Genomic DNA, 14466 nt, shown 5'->3' with positions numbered 1-14466 from the left:
GGGATGTCTTGTTGATAAATGCTGTCTAATAGTTATTTTTTTATTTTTGTTCATTATTTTATTCCTGTACAATTAAAGATAGGGGTTTGCACTGCACTATGAACCCGGCGACCTGAGTTCGATTCCCAGTCACGGTTAACATCAATGGCTCGTGATATCAGAACCGGTCTTTGGCTCCCAACTTCATCAACCCACATTGACCAAGTAACCCTTGCAAATGAGACTATCCTTGTCTCTTGAGTTCCCACCTGGTGAAATAAACTTGACTTGACCATCGTGGTGAAGTATGGTTAAACAATTCCTATGACTGACACAGTGAGCAGTTGACCTTGATCCAGCAGTGGATTGACAAAGGGCTGAAAACTATAATTTTATTTAAGTAATTCACAAAAAGGTACACTGTTATAAAATTAATCAGTTTTAATTATAGGTTATTTGACTTGGCAGATTGAATGTTTTGCCAGTTTTTAAAAGCTCTCAGTTTTTATCAATCAGGTGATCCTAATTGAATGTGGTTGTCACTTTCACACCTGATGGTGAAATTTTCCATAAATGTCTCAACTATTATTTCACCTCCTTCAGTGACCTGAGCTCATTGGAGTAGAAATGTTATGGCAAGAGATGATGGTAAAACTGTTATAATGTCATGAAAATTATATTCTGTGACTTTGAAACAATCTTTTTAGTTGGGATTTGTATTACTGTGCTTTCGTATCTCAAGAGCTCCTTCAAAATCTGCACATTTGATAAGAGAATAAGCCAGAGGGAGTCCCAAAAACGATAAATCACTCGTTAAGAATTGTGACAGACAGAAATCAATTCCACTCATGGCAAAATGTCATTCGACGGTGCATAAACATAACGAAGATTCACAAATTTGACAAAATGACCCCCTTAAATGTGTGTTTGCTGCAAAATATATGGGCAAAAACAAAATCAATCTGTCACGAGACCGGGCTTATTTGGGGAAGTTCTTTGAAAGCGTAGAGAAGTGGTTATGCAGAACAAGAGTCACATGTAGAAGGACCGCTCATTATTTTGAAAAATAGCCCCATGCACTTAGGTAAACAGCAGTTGTTAAAAAAAAATCTAGTATGCTTACTTACTTTACATGGCAATAGATGAGAAGATAGCGGCAGTATTTATGGCTGTAGGGGTAGGGATTTCTTGATGCTAAATATTCCCTCTAATTTGGCTTGTCATTTTACATTTACCCTGTATTTACACGGTGTTTTAGGGTGTTTTTTTAAAAGTCCCTTTAGCTCCATAGGTTCCCTTTGTATGACTAATTACCCATGCGTTTTCCCATTTGTGTTGAACCACACAAGTCCAACTTGAAATAGTCCTATGCACACTTAGATAAACAGCAGTTATTTAAAAAAAACCTACCCACGTTAAGTGCTTGTAGATGTGATAGAAAAAAAATGTTAAAACTGTGTAGCTTTCTTTATATATATCTGGGAATTTTTTTGATTAATTATTTACCCAGAAAAGCCACACTGAGTCTGACGACTCGATTTCAGGAGGGTCCTGAATTGGTATATTTTGCCATATATGTTGTACGTATGTTGAACTTCTTTTGCGCCGTACGTAGCCAACCGTGCTGATTGGAGGTGCGGGGGGAAGGACAATAAATGAAACACAAAAAGCAGTTCTAAAGAAATAAGTATTCATCTAGATTTAAAGGTATATAGCTCCAGTGGCTTTCTAATATCGGAAGGAAGAGCGTTCCAGACGGCCACGGGAGCGCATCTGAAACCACCCAATTACATGGAGGAAACCCATGCATAACAGGGGGAGAACGTACACACTCCACACAGAAAGGCACCGTAATGAGGAATCCAACTCGGGTCCTTCACACTGCTGCGAGCACATTTGTGAAAACAAAGTAAATACAATATAAAGAAGTGTCTTTCAAAATTGCTCACAAACCAATGCTTGCACCACTGGCCTTAAGTGTGCCCAGGTAGCCAGTGTGACGGCGTGTGACGGCGTGCATCATCTCGTGGGCAGGGCGACGAAGACAGCCACTCGAGCTCTGGCGACCAGGACATGGTGCCACTGGACAACGGAGGGCCCCCTGCCAGAATTCCTGAGCCCATTCGCTACAAGGTGGCCTCCAAGCTTGCCGAACTGAAGCGCAGGCACTACCCCACCAGCACCAGCGGTGAGCATCGCATGCATATTCAGTACGAGACTTCATTTAAATTGGCAAAAAATCCAGATCTGAGGATAAAAAGGAATTGCTTCGGCTCACGGTGCACATCGCTATGGCAGGATGTATGGAAAATTGCATTGCACCTGGGGTTCTATGATATCATTTGGGATTATAAGACTCTGGGAGACTGGGTTTCAGGTTTTTGAGTATCAAGCCATGCAGTTACGGTGACATTACTTATGGCTGTACGGGGAGGGATTTCTTGGTACGAAAGATTCTCTACAGTTGGTTTCTTGATTTTAATTGAACACGGTATATTGCAGGCGAAAGGGGCATCGTCTGAGAGGAAGGGGCACCTGCAGTTGAGAAGAAGAGGTTCACTGAGGGTTTCGACAGAGGGCTTTGGCCACTGGAGCCGAAGAGCACGTGAAGTCTGGTAGATAGAGACGGATCTGGCTGTCCGTGGGAGGATGCCTGCACGCTCTGTGACCGCAGGTGGTTTTTTGCAGGAGGGAGAATACTTGTCTCTGTGATTTACAGTATGGGTATGGGGGGCGCTGCTGTAGGAGGTGTTTTGTTTAACCAGGTGAGACATTAAACCCATGTCTTGTCTCCTTAAGCATTAAAATATCTCATAGTACTCCTGAGATAAGAGCAAGAGTGATAACCCCCTCAGCTCTGGATTATATTTTCCAGGACAGTAAAATCTCGCCTGGTCAAATCCTCCTACTTGGTGAATTTCTAAGTGGGGTGTTTTTCTTTATTTTTTTCACAGTGTCAGGGCATTCCTCTAACCGAGAGTTACGTGTCTGAGCACAGCATATGGAAGTTTTAAATAACAAAGTGTATCCTCACTTTTCTCTTTGAGGGCTCTATCGGCAACACACTCACTTCGCCCGCTCCTCTCTCAGCACCGGGGAGTGAGTGGGTGAAAAAAAGCAGTGAATGTGTTGGTGTTCAAACGAAGGCCGTGAAAGTGCTTAAACCTAAATAACACGATCAATGGATGAAAATTGAGCGGTTACTGCAACATCAGGTTTATGGTGAATGAAATGTAAGAAATATTAGGTCATGTCCAGGTGTGAATATACAAACGCATAGTTTCAGTTTCCTTGGGTGGGGGGGGGTCTCATGTGTGGCTGAATGCGTTGCAGCCTTGGCCAGTGGGACAGCAGTTCTGACAAATTGATGGACTTACATTTTATTTTATTTCAGCAATTAATCAGATGCTTTAACCGTTAATAATTACTCACCCGAGTTGTTAACCTCCTGTATGAGGGGTGGGGGAATCCCTTTTGGGTGCTTGCCGTTTGTAATTTTTACCAAGTGCTGTTATTCAATCTTCAGTTGACATGAGCCACCCAGTTTCATCTCGGAGGCCTCTTGTTACTTGAACCAGTTGTTACTCTATTAACATACCGAACACAGTTGTGTATGCTGTGTGTCTGAAATACGTTCCTGGTGATCAGTCACCGTATTTGTCTGGTATTGGACAAAGATACACCGATGCATTACATGCCTAAGTGCGATTACATTTTTAATAAAAGTGTCACCGGAAGAAGGACAGTTAGTGCAGACAAGTCATTGCGAATATTGTAAACAAATTGTAAGCCACAGGGTTACAACCATCGCTCAAGACACAACTGGATAAGATGGTTCGTTTTGCTAAATAACTGTGCATTGTCTCTGGTTAAGGCTTGGGGAAATGTATGCTTTTTAATTGCTCAACAGAGCTGAAGTTCAGTCATCCCTCTCGTAGATTAATTCCAAGCCTTCTTGTTTCTAAAGCGCGGAGTCTACACTGCTGACTCAAGCCCACATTCCAAGTCTCATTAGACTAATTAGGCTAAGTGATTTCCATTGTGCAGTTGCTCGTTAGAATTGGAATTAGTCGAGCGACGTATAAGTAACACACTGAAACATGTTAAGTAAGTACAGCCATTTTGTCTTTCTGGATGAGGGCCTTTCCCACACCAAACTTTCTTTATTCGGACGTAGGAAGATTAAAATGTGGCCCCTTCTAAAAACAAGTTAGGATGTCGGAATGGAGAAACGTTCATGTAAAAAAAAATATGCAAGGATCATATAGATGTGTATAAGGTTTCATAATATCTTTGTAGTTGAATCCAACACGTCAAACTATAATAACTATCAAGGGCCCACTTTCAGGATAGGCTGTGTAATAAAACAGGTAGCAAAATCCTACTTGTATCCCTCCCCCATAGCCTGTCCTCTGCCAGCAGTAACAATGTAAGTCAACATTTTTCATCAGCGTCGATATCTGACCCGCTGGGGGCCAGCTGTTGTGCTGTGACCTTTGGGAAGAGTTGATATTGCCTTGCAATGAGGTAAGTGCAACAACGAAAAAAACTCTAAAACCCTGCAAGGAGTAATTCTCTTTACAAGGTCTGTCATCGGGTGCCTGTCAAGGACAGATCGCTTTGTTTCCGCTAATCCTGGGTGTGATAACCGCAAATCCGTCTTGGGGGTTGCCTGACGCAAAGAATGTATTTTTTTAGGATCCCCCCCCCTTCCTTTCTTCCTTTACACGTAACCTTCATAACCTCTCGGCGTAAAGTCATTTTGGCACCAGATATTTCACAGTGGAAATTGGATAACACTTGTACAAAAAAATGTGAAGGTAAGCAGCAGGAAAGAGCCTACGGTAGCTGTAACGCTGATTTTCCACTACCTCCCCCCTCCCCCCCACCATGTTGGTATTATCGTACCGACTTATGGCCGTGGCATCGTAGTTGATCGGTCGTCGTCGTTAAGCTGGGCCGCTCAAGTTCCAACCAGGACACTGCGAGACGAACGCTGGTAATGTTCGAGCTTTAATGTGTGACATGGAGAGAGAGAGAGAGAGGGAGAAAGCTGCATTGCATTATTTCCCACCTCGTCCGTGTACGCTGGGCAGTGAGATCTTTGCGCTAATAATGGGGGTGTATTCCCCGCGGAGCCACACTGACAGTCGTGCGTAGAGGGAGCGATTTGTCCGCGTGTGTTGCAGCCTTTCCCGACAGCGTGCTGGGAATGTGATTTATTGCTGCCTTGCCAGACTCTGTAAAGGCAAACATGGCAAGTCCAGCCGTTGTGTGGGGTCATTGGCCCTATCTGGGACATGTGCCAGTCAGATTGTTGTTTTTTTTTATTTAAAGTATGTACAGCATTTAATACCACCCTGTTAAAACTATAATTTAACAGCAGTTCATGTCACAGCGCATGCGAGTGATTTTTAAGGCTGACGTTGCAGCAAAATCTATTGTATATATTTGTGTGCGTGCGTTATATTTACATCTTGCAACTTAAAACAAAAAAACGTATTTTCCTTACTAAACTAAATTAATGCTGATTATAGGCTTTAAAAATGCATGTTCTTCTAAAACTTCCTAAAGCGTTTATCCCATTGCAAAAGAGTCAATTGTTCCCACATGCTCAGACCTGCATTACAATAAACACAAAGACGTTTAGTATATATTTGCATGTATACTTACATTTAAACATTTGTGTGTATGTTGGCAGGGGGATGATTCAAAAGAAAGACTGGAGACAAATCACACATACATTGCTCGTGGGCTCCTCATTAATATTGCGGCTCTGAAGGTGTCTGGACAATAGCAACACGTGGCGATTAGAACTTTTGCCAAACTTTGGGGACTCGGCTCACACTACCACATGCGACTAAAAACCAAAAAAGACAGATTTCCTGTGTTCCCCCCCCCCCTCCCTTGTGCTTCTGTGGCACGAGTGACACAAATAAGTAAATAACTATCTTCATTTTGATTTAAAGCTTTCGTGACTGCGGGGATTCATTTTCTTGGTTCTTTCGGTAAAGTCACGTAGAAGGGAAATAATAAAAAAATGAAAATATAAAACAATAGCATTTTATTGTGTTATATTTAATTATTTCCCTTCTACGTTACTTTACCAACTATCTTCAAGCCCCAACCCCAAGGAAATTATTTCGCTTCTCACCTTTGCGGACGCTCAGGTCATCGTTGGCGCTGTACACCGATATAAGAACGTAACAGGATTTCGAGGTTTTTTTTGTTGCTTTAATTGAATTCCACAACGGCATGACATGACTTTGCAGCGTTGTGCGGCAGATTCGGAGTCTTTTCGCTGTAACCAAAGTTGTCCCGCCCCCCACCACCACCACCCCAGCACCCTGGCCCCCCTAACCCCCCCCCCCTCAGGTCACCTAAATCCGGCACTCCAGTTTTACTCCCCCCCCCTCACTCACATAGGGTGTGCACATTGACAGCCTTGCACTTGGGGAGGAATTTTTTCTGCTATTTTTTTTCGTCCCTTTAGTGCCGCGGCCTCCTCTGGCAACGTTGATTAATCGGCAGACACTGCGGCTGACGAGCTGGGGGAAGTACGGCAAAACTTTGCATCTGACTTTCGTCTGTTCCGGGACAGCGGCCAGCAAGGCCCATTACACGCATCGTTGAGTGTCAGTCCCCCGGACGGTCTGCGAAGTTTTATTGCGATGCGGCTTTCCTCCAAAGTTATGCATTTTGGGGCACGTTGGAAATATGCTCCGGCATCAACTTGTTTTAGACGAGAAAACGGCGTCAGTTTCTTTTTTTTCTTCTTCGTGAAATGGTGGATACCGACCGATGAGTGGAGATCGAATTAATTTAGTCAACACCTGCCAGGTAGTTGTGATTTGATGGGAATTCTGTTTTGGCATTTGACACTGGGTGTACTGAAGATGATGTTCCTTTTGGAGTTCTGAAAAAGCGCAGTCTTAATTGACCTCTTATGTGCAGTTGTATTCTATTATACAGCATGTACAGTAAAATAATTATGACAATTAAGGGTGAAGTAACTCCAGAAGTCTCATTCGAACAATTGTGAAAGAGTGAAGACAGTTTTTGTTTTACGATTTGTGATTTAAAAAACACTGGGTTGGAATTCTGATATTTTATATTTGGATAGGTTTTAATATTATAGTAATAATTTTACATATGGTATTTGTCATGTCTGTTGATCTCGTAAGCTTGAGCCTGGATATAGTGCTTGGGTTATTCACCACCAGACATAAAACAGCTGTTGTAGACCTGTGGGTCTGCGTTGTCAGCAGAGGGCAGTGCAGCAAAATAAATTGTACTGTACTATGCTTCATCGTCTATTGCCGCCCACCTTCACCAACCACCATGGTGAAATTTGGCCACGTGACTCCGATGACCCACAGCGTGTGAGGGAGGCCCTCCTCACGCGTTGAATTGGCAAAGAGAGCTGCACGTGTACAAGGCTCGTAAAACATTTCTAGAAATATATTAAAAACATACAATCATACCAGAGTTGGCATGTGGGGGGACGCCATTTAGAAGCGGGCCAAGATGTTATAATAATTTTTGCCCTTTGTTTCCGAAAATAAAAACCTACCAGGAAATTGTCCGCTCGCTTTTACCGTGCGCACACCGACTCGGCGCGAGTCGCTCGGCGGGGAATACGAAATCAGTCTGGAAATGGCGAATAGAATGGACGGAGCGGGACATGTTGTGTCAACTCCGCTACTTTGAAATGCGGGGAGGCGGTTTGCCGACGAGGCCCACTTTGAATGCAGAAGTAGTTGCATTACATCTCGGGCCACCCAGCTACCCCCCCCCCCCCATCCCATCAATGAACACTGCAGTAATTATAATATAATACGAATAACACTGCCGAGGTTAGGGAAGAACAAGAAAAGAGACTGGTTCCCCACCTTGAGTGCGATCCTGTTACAAGTCGGCGTGGCCGTACGGATTTGCCACTGTGATGTCTGTAGCATGTGGAGAGGATATTAATAACTGGAGAAAAAATAAATGTCTTTCTATGAAGCACAAACCCCACCCCCTCCTCCACCCCCGTTTTTTTACAGACAGGACCACCTCAAGCAAACAGACGCTAGTCATTAATATTAGCGGGAGGAAATGGGAATCCCGCAGCAAGTCGAGTCCCTGGAGGTGTTTTCCTGTTGTTAGCACCCTGACCCACAGCTCGCTAGCAGCAGCCGCCTCCTCACTGGAGCCCCCCTCTGCCAAGAGGGGCAGAAAACCTTAACAGTTGAGAAATGAATTGGCTGGCGGCTCCTTGTGCCACACATATATATATATGCATAGCGTGATGCATTTATACAAGTACCCCGTAAACATAGTGGGGAGAAATGATAGAGAAAACGAGTTACAGGAAAAAAACAAAGACGGAGCTATAAGTTGGCCAAAGAACTTTGGATGTTCGGAATACATCGAGCAGATAGGTTACGGAATAACGAAATAAGGAAAAGAACTGGGATCACCGATGCTGCTGATAACGCAAAGGAAATCGAGTGGAACTAAACAGGACATACCATGAGAACGGCTGACGTGAGATGAGAGGCAATATTGACTATAGGGTGTATGTTTGTATGTTGAACGTCTTTCGCACCGTACGTAGCCAACCGTGCTAATTGGTGGTGTGACTGAGAGGAAGGGTGGATACTGAGAGAAGCCAAAGGAAGCGGAGGAAGACGAAGGGAGAAGAGATGACGGAGAGACAACATCACAGAGTTTGGTGTCCACTGCTGGATCGGAGTAACCAGGGAGAGGAGTGAATGGAAGAAACTGGGGGAGGGGAGGACTTTTGCTCAGCAGTGAGAAGTTACCAGCTGACTACAACAATCGCACAGCCTACATTTTATTTTAAAGCCTCTGCAGTCTTCCATCACTCTCCCCATACACTTATTAAACAATGTAGCAATTCTCCTGGTACACCTTGTCCAATGTAGCTCGTGTAAATTGTCTACAGCCAAGAAAGTAATCTGGTTGCGAGAAATCAGTGGGGTATTCAGAAATAAATCACCTAGTGTATATACAGCAGTACGTATAAACACATTGTGCTTATGGATATACACCACAGGTGGGAAACCTTTTTCCTTAATGAGGGAGGAATAAGCTTTTTACCCTTTCCCGTTCTGATGATGTATGTGTACGTCATCAGTTTTTATTCCTATTCCATTCCGATGATGTAAGCGTACGATTCCAAATAGAATTGTGTCGATTGCACTCGGAATCGGAAGTCAAAGTCCATGCGGGAGCGCGCGTGGCAGTTTGACGCCAGCTATCGTCAAGTGCGGTCGTGTCGCTACAGTTCTCTGCGGCGAGCACAGTAAAATATATTTTATAACAGCAGCGCTACGCCTCTCTGAATAAAATTAACGCTAACCCCTTGCGCGTTCCGAGATTCAGCGGTGAACGGGACACCCACCCTGCAACTTGCAGACGTCTCGACATGGGAAAGTGTTCAATGCATTTGGCGGGCACGCATTAAGTGTAATAAAAAAAGAACATTAAAAGTTAACGTGCTCGTCGACCAAGCGCAAAGGAGGCCTTTGCAGTGACGGAATCACGGCAGTAAATTTATAAACTCGACGGTGCCAGGTCGAAAATATTCCTGTGGCCGAGATGTCTGTAGCGACGGATAAATATTGTTGTATGGGCTGTTTTGAAGCATTAAGGCCTCAAGTGGCCACAGGGGCCGCGTGAATTGAAATCCGGCCCGCCGGCTGCTCGTTCGCCAACCGCTGCCTTCAAGTAATGCCTGGTCCCACATTAATTACTAAATTACACTTATTGCATAGAGTTATGATGTGGTGAGGAAAAACTGCAGACATTTATTTGCACAAATGTTTTAGAAATGACGTGCTGTTGCAAAATGCAGGTCACAACGTTTCACTACTGTGTGTGTGTGTAATAAATTACACGGCAGTTAGATGCAGAAAAAGTCCAGATGATTTTAGAAAATGCGACGATCATTGATCGTCAAAGGTTAAATTATCTCGTAATAACATAATGCCACGCTGAACGTGGTGGAAAAATTGAGAGTTTAATATGTTTCTGTGGGCCAGAGCCGAGTTAAGTCACTGTGCCGATGTTGCATAATGCCACGATGCCTTCTCTTGTATTGACCTATGTTGAACTTCTTTCGCACCATACATAGGCAACCGTGCTAAACGGAGGTGCGGGGGAAGGACAACAAACTAACTGCAGTTTCGTTTTCAATCTAGATTTAAAAGTGCATAGCTCCAGTGACTTTCTAATATCGGAAGGAAGAGCGTTCCAGACATCCGCAGACGCGCATCTGAAAGCCCGCGATGCAGTGTCTGTCTTTGTTCAATAGTTTGCCAAAAGCCGCTTCGAGAATGACCGTAGGTTGCGTGATGATGGTTTATGCTCCTTGACGAAAACACAGAGCAAGTACTTGCAGCTACTGGGACCAGCTTTCGACTTACTGATTAGATTACGGAAAGAAAATAGTTTTAAACGAAAAAAGGTACATGGCCATCAAAATTGGATTCTGTGAGCAAATGCCATATTCAAAAATGTGCAAAAGGCAACACATACCAGTGCATAGTTTCCCAAGTGTTGTGTCGCCTTGGTAGAGGGAAATGCAATTCCCATTTGATAGTTAATCCCAGAGTCGTTCACGGATGCTAATGCTGCATCCGCTTGCATTAGGAAAAGATCTGGCTTTGGGCTGTGTAACCTCTGTGTGCCGGAGCACCGTTGCTTCACGAAATGAATTTGGCAGCACTCTTAAACTAACAGGCATTCAAACGAGCCGGCCAGGATGTCTTTATTAAATATAATTGTAACCCCGAGTCAGACTTTTTGTTGCTCCGCCATTAACATTTGCGACTTTATTTTTCGACCCTCATATAAAATTATGCATCGGAAACAAAATATGAATGGAATAATATTGCTTGGGTTTTTTGTTTTTGACTAAATTGGCCAGATGGTTCTTGCAGACTTGTGCTTAGTGGCGGCTATGCCGTCCAGTCACGTTAATTAATATTTGAAGCATTCGGAGCGCAGAGTGTTGTATGTAGGCCTTATTGAGAATAGGATGTTAAGACAAACGTTAACATGTGGAAAGGGGGGGGGGGGGGGGCATGCGTTTTTTAAAGTTTCCTTTATTTATAGAGTCTGCAGGTTTCCATTTTTATATGCTTGAATAGTTTTAAATAACCACTTTGATAGTTACGAAAAAATAAGTCATGGTATACTTTTAAATTAAATATTTAGTGGTTTGTTTTTCTTAATCCAATTTAAACCAGGTGAGATTCCACGGAGACATGTTGATTTTACTTGGGATACCTGGGGAATAAAGCAATACGCAAGGCGCAGTATATTAATAGCACCATGTTGATTCGTGGGTTCGTCTATTTGAAATATATTCCGTCACTCATTGTGAAAGAAAGTCGATAGCCGAAGTGGTTTCTCGCTTGAGTGAGCGCTGATTGAAATTCCACATGCTCCACAACGCGGTACTTATTTTATCCACCCTGGAGAGGGATGAAGGAGCAGGGTTGAACCCCACCCCCCCCGACTGAGATATGAACGCACAACTTTCGAATGCGAGCTGTTCGCATTACCGCTGCAATTGGATTTTATTGCTGTAAGTCACAATTCTAATTGTGTAAACTCTTGCTCTGTTGCAGGAACGTGTACTTCGTGCAGTAACAATTTCTCAGTGCTAAAGAAACGGGTGAGTATTAAACATCGGCGCGCGTGCGCTGCCAATTTTCTGAAAACAAAATTGCGTTAAAAAATTTTGAAAACTAAATTGAACCAAACTTCGGGACACTTGATATTTTTTGGTTTGTTCCATGAAGACGTGCTATGGCATACAAGAACTGAGTACAAATAGGACATGCATTTTCATGGATAAGGGCCTCCCTACGCTTCACCACACTGGTCAGTGTGAGTTGTTGAAAGTGGGGAGCATAGATATGGTGGGCCATAGTACAGTACAACAAAGAGGTTTTTTTCTGCGTTGCTGTTGCTGTCCACAATGTAACCGTCGTGACAGCCCAACGCACATTCTTGAGCATCCTAGCGTTGTCCAGGCTCAACTCTGCATAGCTTCTGAGAACTGACAAGAAGATATCTCTTCAGGGTGCTTTGGTCATAGGCCATAGTTCACACGGGCTGATAATACCTTCATTTTTATTGTAACTATTCGTAACGCGTAAGAATGTATTTTGGAATATGTTAAGCACACCAAACGGGCCTCTTGAGACGAAAGATGATGTGAATTAATAAGCGTTACGCTGTCATAATGTTTTGATGTCCGCTTCTTATGAAATGCGTTGTTGTGACGTGACGGTCGTGGCACTTTGTTGAGCGTTTGGCGGTGCGTTGTTTTTTGGACAACGCTTCTTCACTTTGTGGTTTGCAGCGGAGCTGCAGTAACTGTGGGAATGGCTTCTGCACGCGCTGCCTCAACTATCGCGTGACAAAATCGGCGATGGGGGCTACAGGTGGGTGTTTCGCCATCCAACCACCGCCGCACACAACGACACGCTTCACCCCTCCCCCGTTTGGACTTTACGGACTGTTTGGGGTAAGTGCTGATGGTGTCACCATATGAAGGTTGGCTCCGCACGCTTCCGAAGCCCATTGAGCTAAGAAGCTCGTTTTCAAGGCCCGACTCGTGCGAAGCGACGGTGTGGCTATCACTCTGCCTCGGCCCACCGTTAGTCTCCCCAGTTCTGATGTGAAGACACCACACCAGGTAGTCGTATGAGATGGAGCTGACCTAGGGGGAGGCCTAGGACCGATTCTGATATTTGCCAGCGATGTTGGCAGTGGCCAGGAATCAAACTCGGGATTTCTCGTTTCGTAGCGCAGGGAGCAAACCACGACATTACTCCCACACACATATGGAAATCAGATTTTCAATGTACGCTGAGCCGAAGCTATTTTTAGTGAAACGAGCAGTAAAAAAAAAAAGTCCTTGGCAATGCTCAAATAAATTTGGAAACAAATATCACAAATGCAAAATTGAGCCACGATTACCGCTAAAACTCGGTGAAACGCAACACTGCAACCAAAACCGATCCATAACGCCGAGCGTAAACTCCGTCCACTGCGAAGGGTAACAACGCACCACCGTACAGTGTCGTGAACGTGACTTCTGTCGTTTAGAATTCGTTGGCAAGTCCCAATTGTGCTCACCAGTCTTTTGTTGTTGTTGTTTATATAAAAGTACTGTGATTACGATTCAAGTGCCATCCATTTTCTGTGTGAAAAGACAAAAGCTGATGTGGCTGTTCTCTCAGACTTTGCATATTTTGGTCATCCCAAAGATTGTAATTTTTCTGTGCAGATTTAAAATGTTGCTTCCTATATCTTATCATGACACGCAGCCTTGTCTGTTTGTGGTCAGTCACGTCCTCTCTTAGCAATTGCATGAAAGTATTATTATAGCGCCTGCCTAGGTGTCTAGTGTCTGTATGTTTGGGTGTGACTGGTCAGAGTATCGGGTATGTACGTCAGATACCTCTTATTGACAGTTCATAAAGTAAAGTGGCCTTGGGCAGGACTTGTAGGAATGATGGCCGATGGGCAAGATCAATGATGGTGTGGCAGCCAAAGGAGGGAAAGCACCCAAGAGGTTGTCCAACTGTGCAGACGAAGCGACGATATCAGCTAAGGTGCAGATAGTAGATTGATTGCTACATCACAGGATGGTGAGAGATGGAGATGGTTTGGGGTGGGGGGAAGCCTTTATCCAGCAGTGGATTGATCATGGCTGATGATGATCATGAGTAATAAACCTGTCTGTTCTCGTGAGGGGAGTAACTGAATCAATAAAGATATTCAAACGAGTTTTTGTCATCTCAGGAGCAAAGCAACCAACTCTGTAAAAATGACAGTGTTAAAATGAATAGATTAAGTTAATTGTTATGAATAACAATAACAGTTAATATTATCTTTGCAAGGTGAAGGGTGGCCTGCAGTAATGTTGCGAGGGTTCCTGGGTAGTTTGTTTAACTCTCTAGCCTCGTCGAAACACGAGGTTTTGAATAATGAGAAAAACACAATGCCAGATGCGCTGCCAGAAACTACATTTATTTTTAAATCAAATTACGCCAATTAATTTGGCATTCAGCGCATCTGTGCATTCGGCATATGTCTGCGTGTGTGGTGGGAGGGAATGGGGAGGGCACACTGGTGTAATCGTGCTTAGTGCGCTGTGCTACAGCTACGACAACATGCCATTGGCATACCGTGGGATGTGTCCTGATCCTCCTCTAGGTCGACTCAATCTTCAACGAGTCCTGTATCGTGCAGATCAATGCACTTTTTTTTCTCACTCGGGGAGTGGGGGGGTACAGAGGGGTGCTGCGCATCCTATAATCTGGTAGGGCTTGCGAGTGACCAGATCTGTAGAACTTTATTGGCATCGGGCACAATTTTGTGGGGGATGAGTCTTGCTTTCCGGGGGCATCTGGCAATCTGAAGAATGCATTTAACAGTCGGCCGTTTTTGTTTAAT

The 14466-nt window shown here is 43.9% G+C and overlaps 1 protein-coding gene across 4 annotated transcripts in view; it reads left to right on the top strand.

Moving 5' to 3' along the window:
- The window catches only part of ZFYVE27 (zinc finger FYVE-type containing 27), a 58278-nt gene that overhangs the window by 37684 nt on the left and 6128 nt on the right, over positions 1–14466 (top strand). For 2 of the 4 annotated variants that reach the window (XM_061556505.1, XM_061556507.1), the window contains 3 exons: positions 2014–2167; positions 11625–11671; positions 12365–12446. In XM_061556505.1, coding sequence (XP_061412489.1) covers positions 2014–2167; positions 11625–11671; positions 12365–12446 — 283 coding nt within the window. The other 2 variants (XR_009755455.1, XM_061556508.1) reach the window with 2 other exon arrangements.

The sequence above is a fragment of the Lethenteron reissneri genome, chromosome 22, assembly GCF_015708825.2.
Source record: "Lethenteron reissneri isolate LAM-NWPU_2019-01 chromosome 22, ASM1570882v1, whole genome shotgun sequence".
Lineage (NCBI taxonomy): Eukaryota > Metazoa > Chordata > Hyperoartia > Petromyzontiformes > Petromyzontidae > Lethenteron > Lethenteron reissneri.
This window is presented reverse-complemented; position numbering and strand designations above follow the sequence as displayed.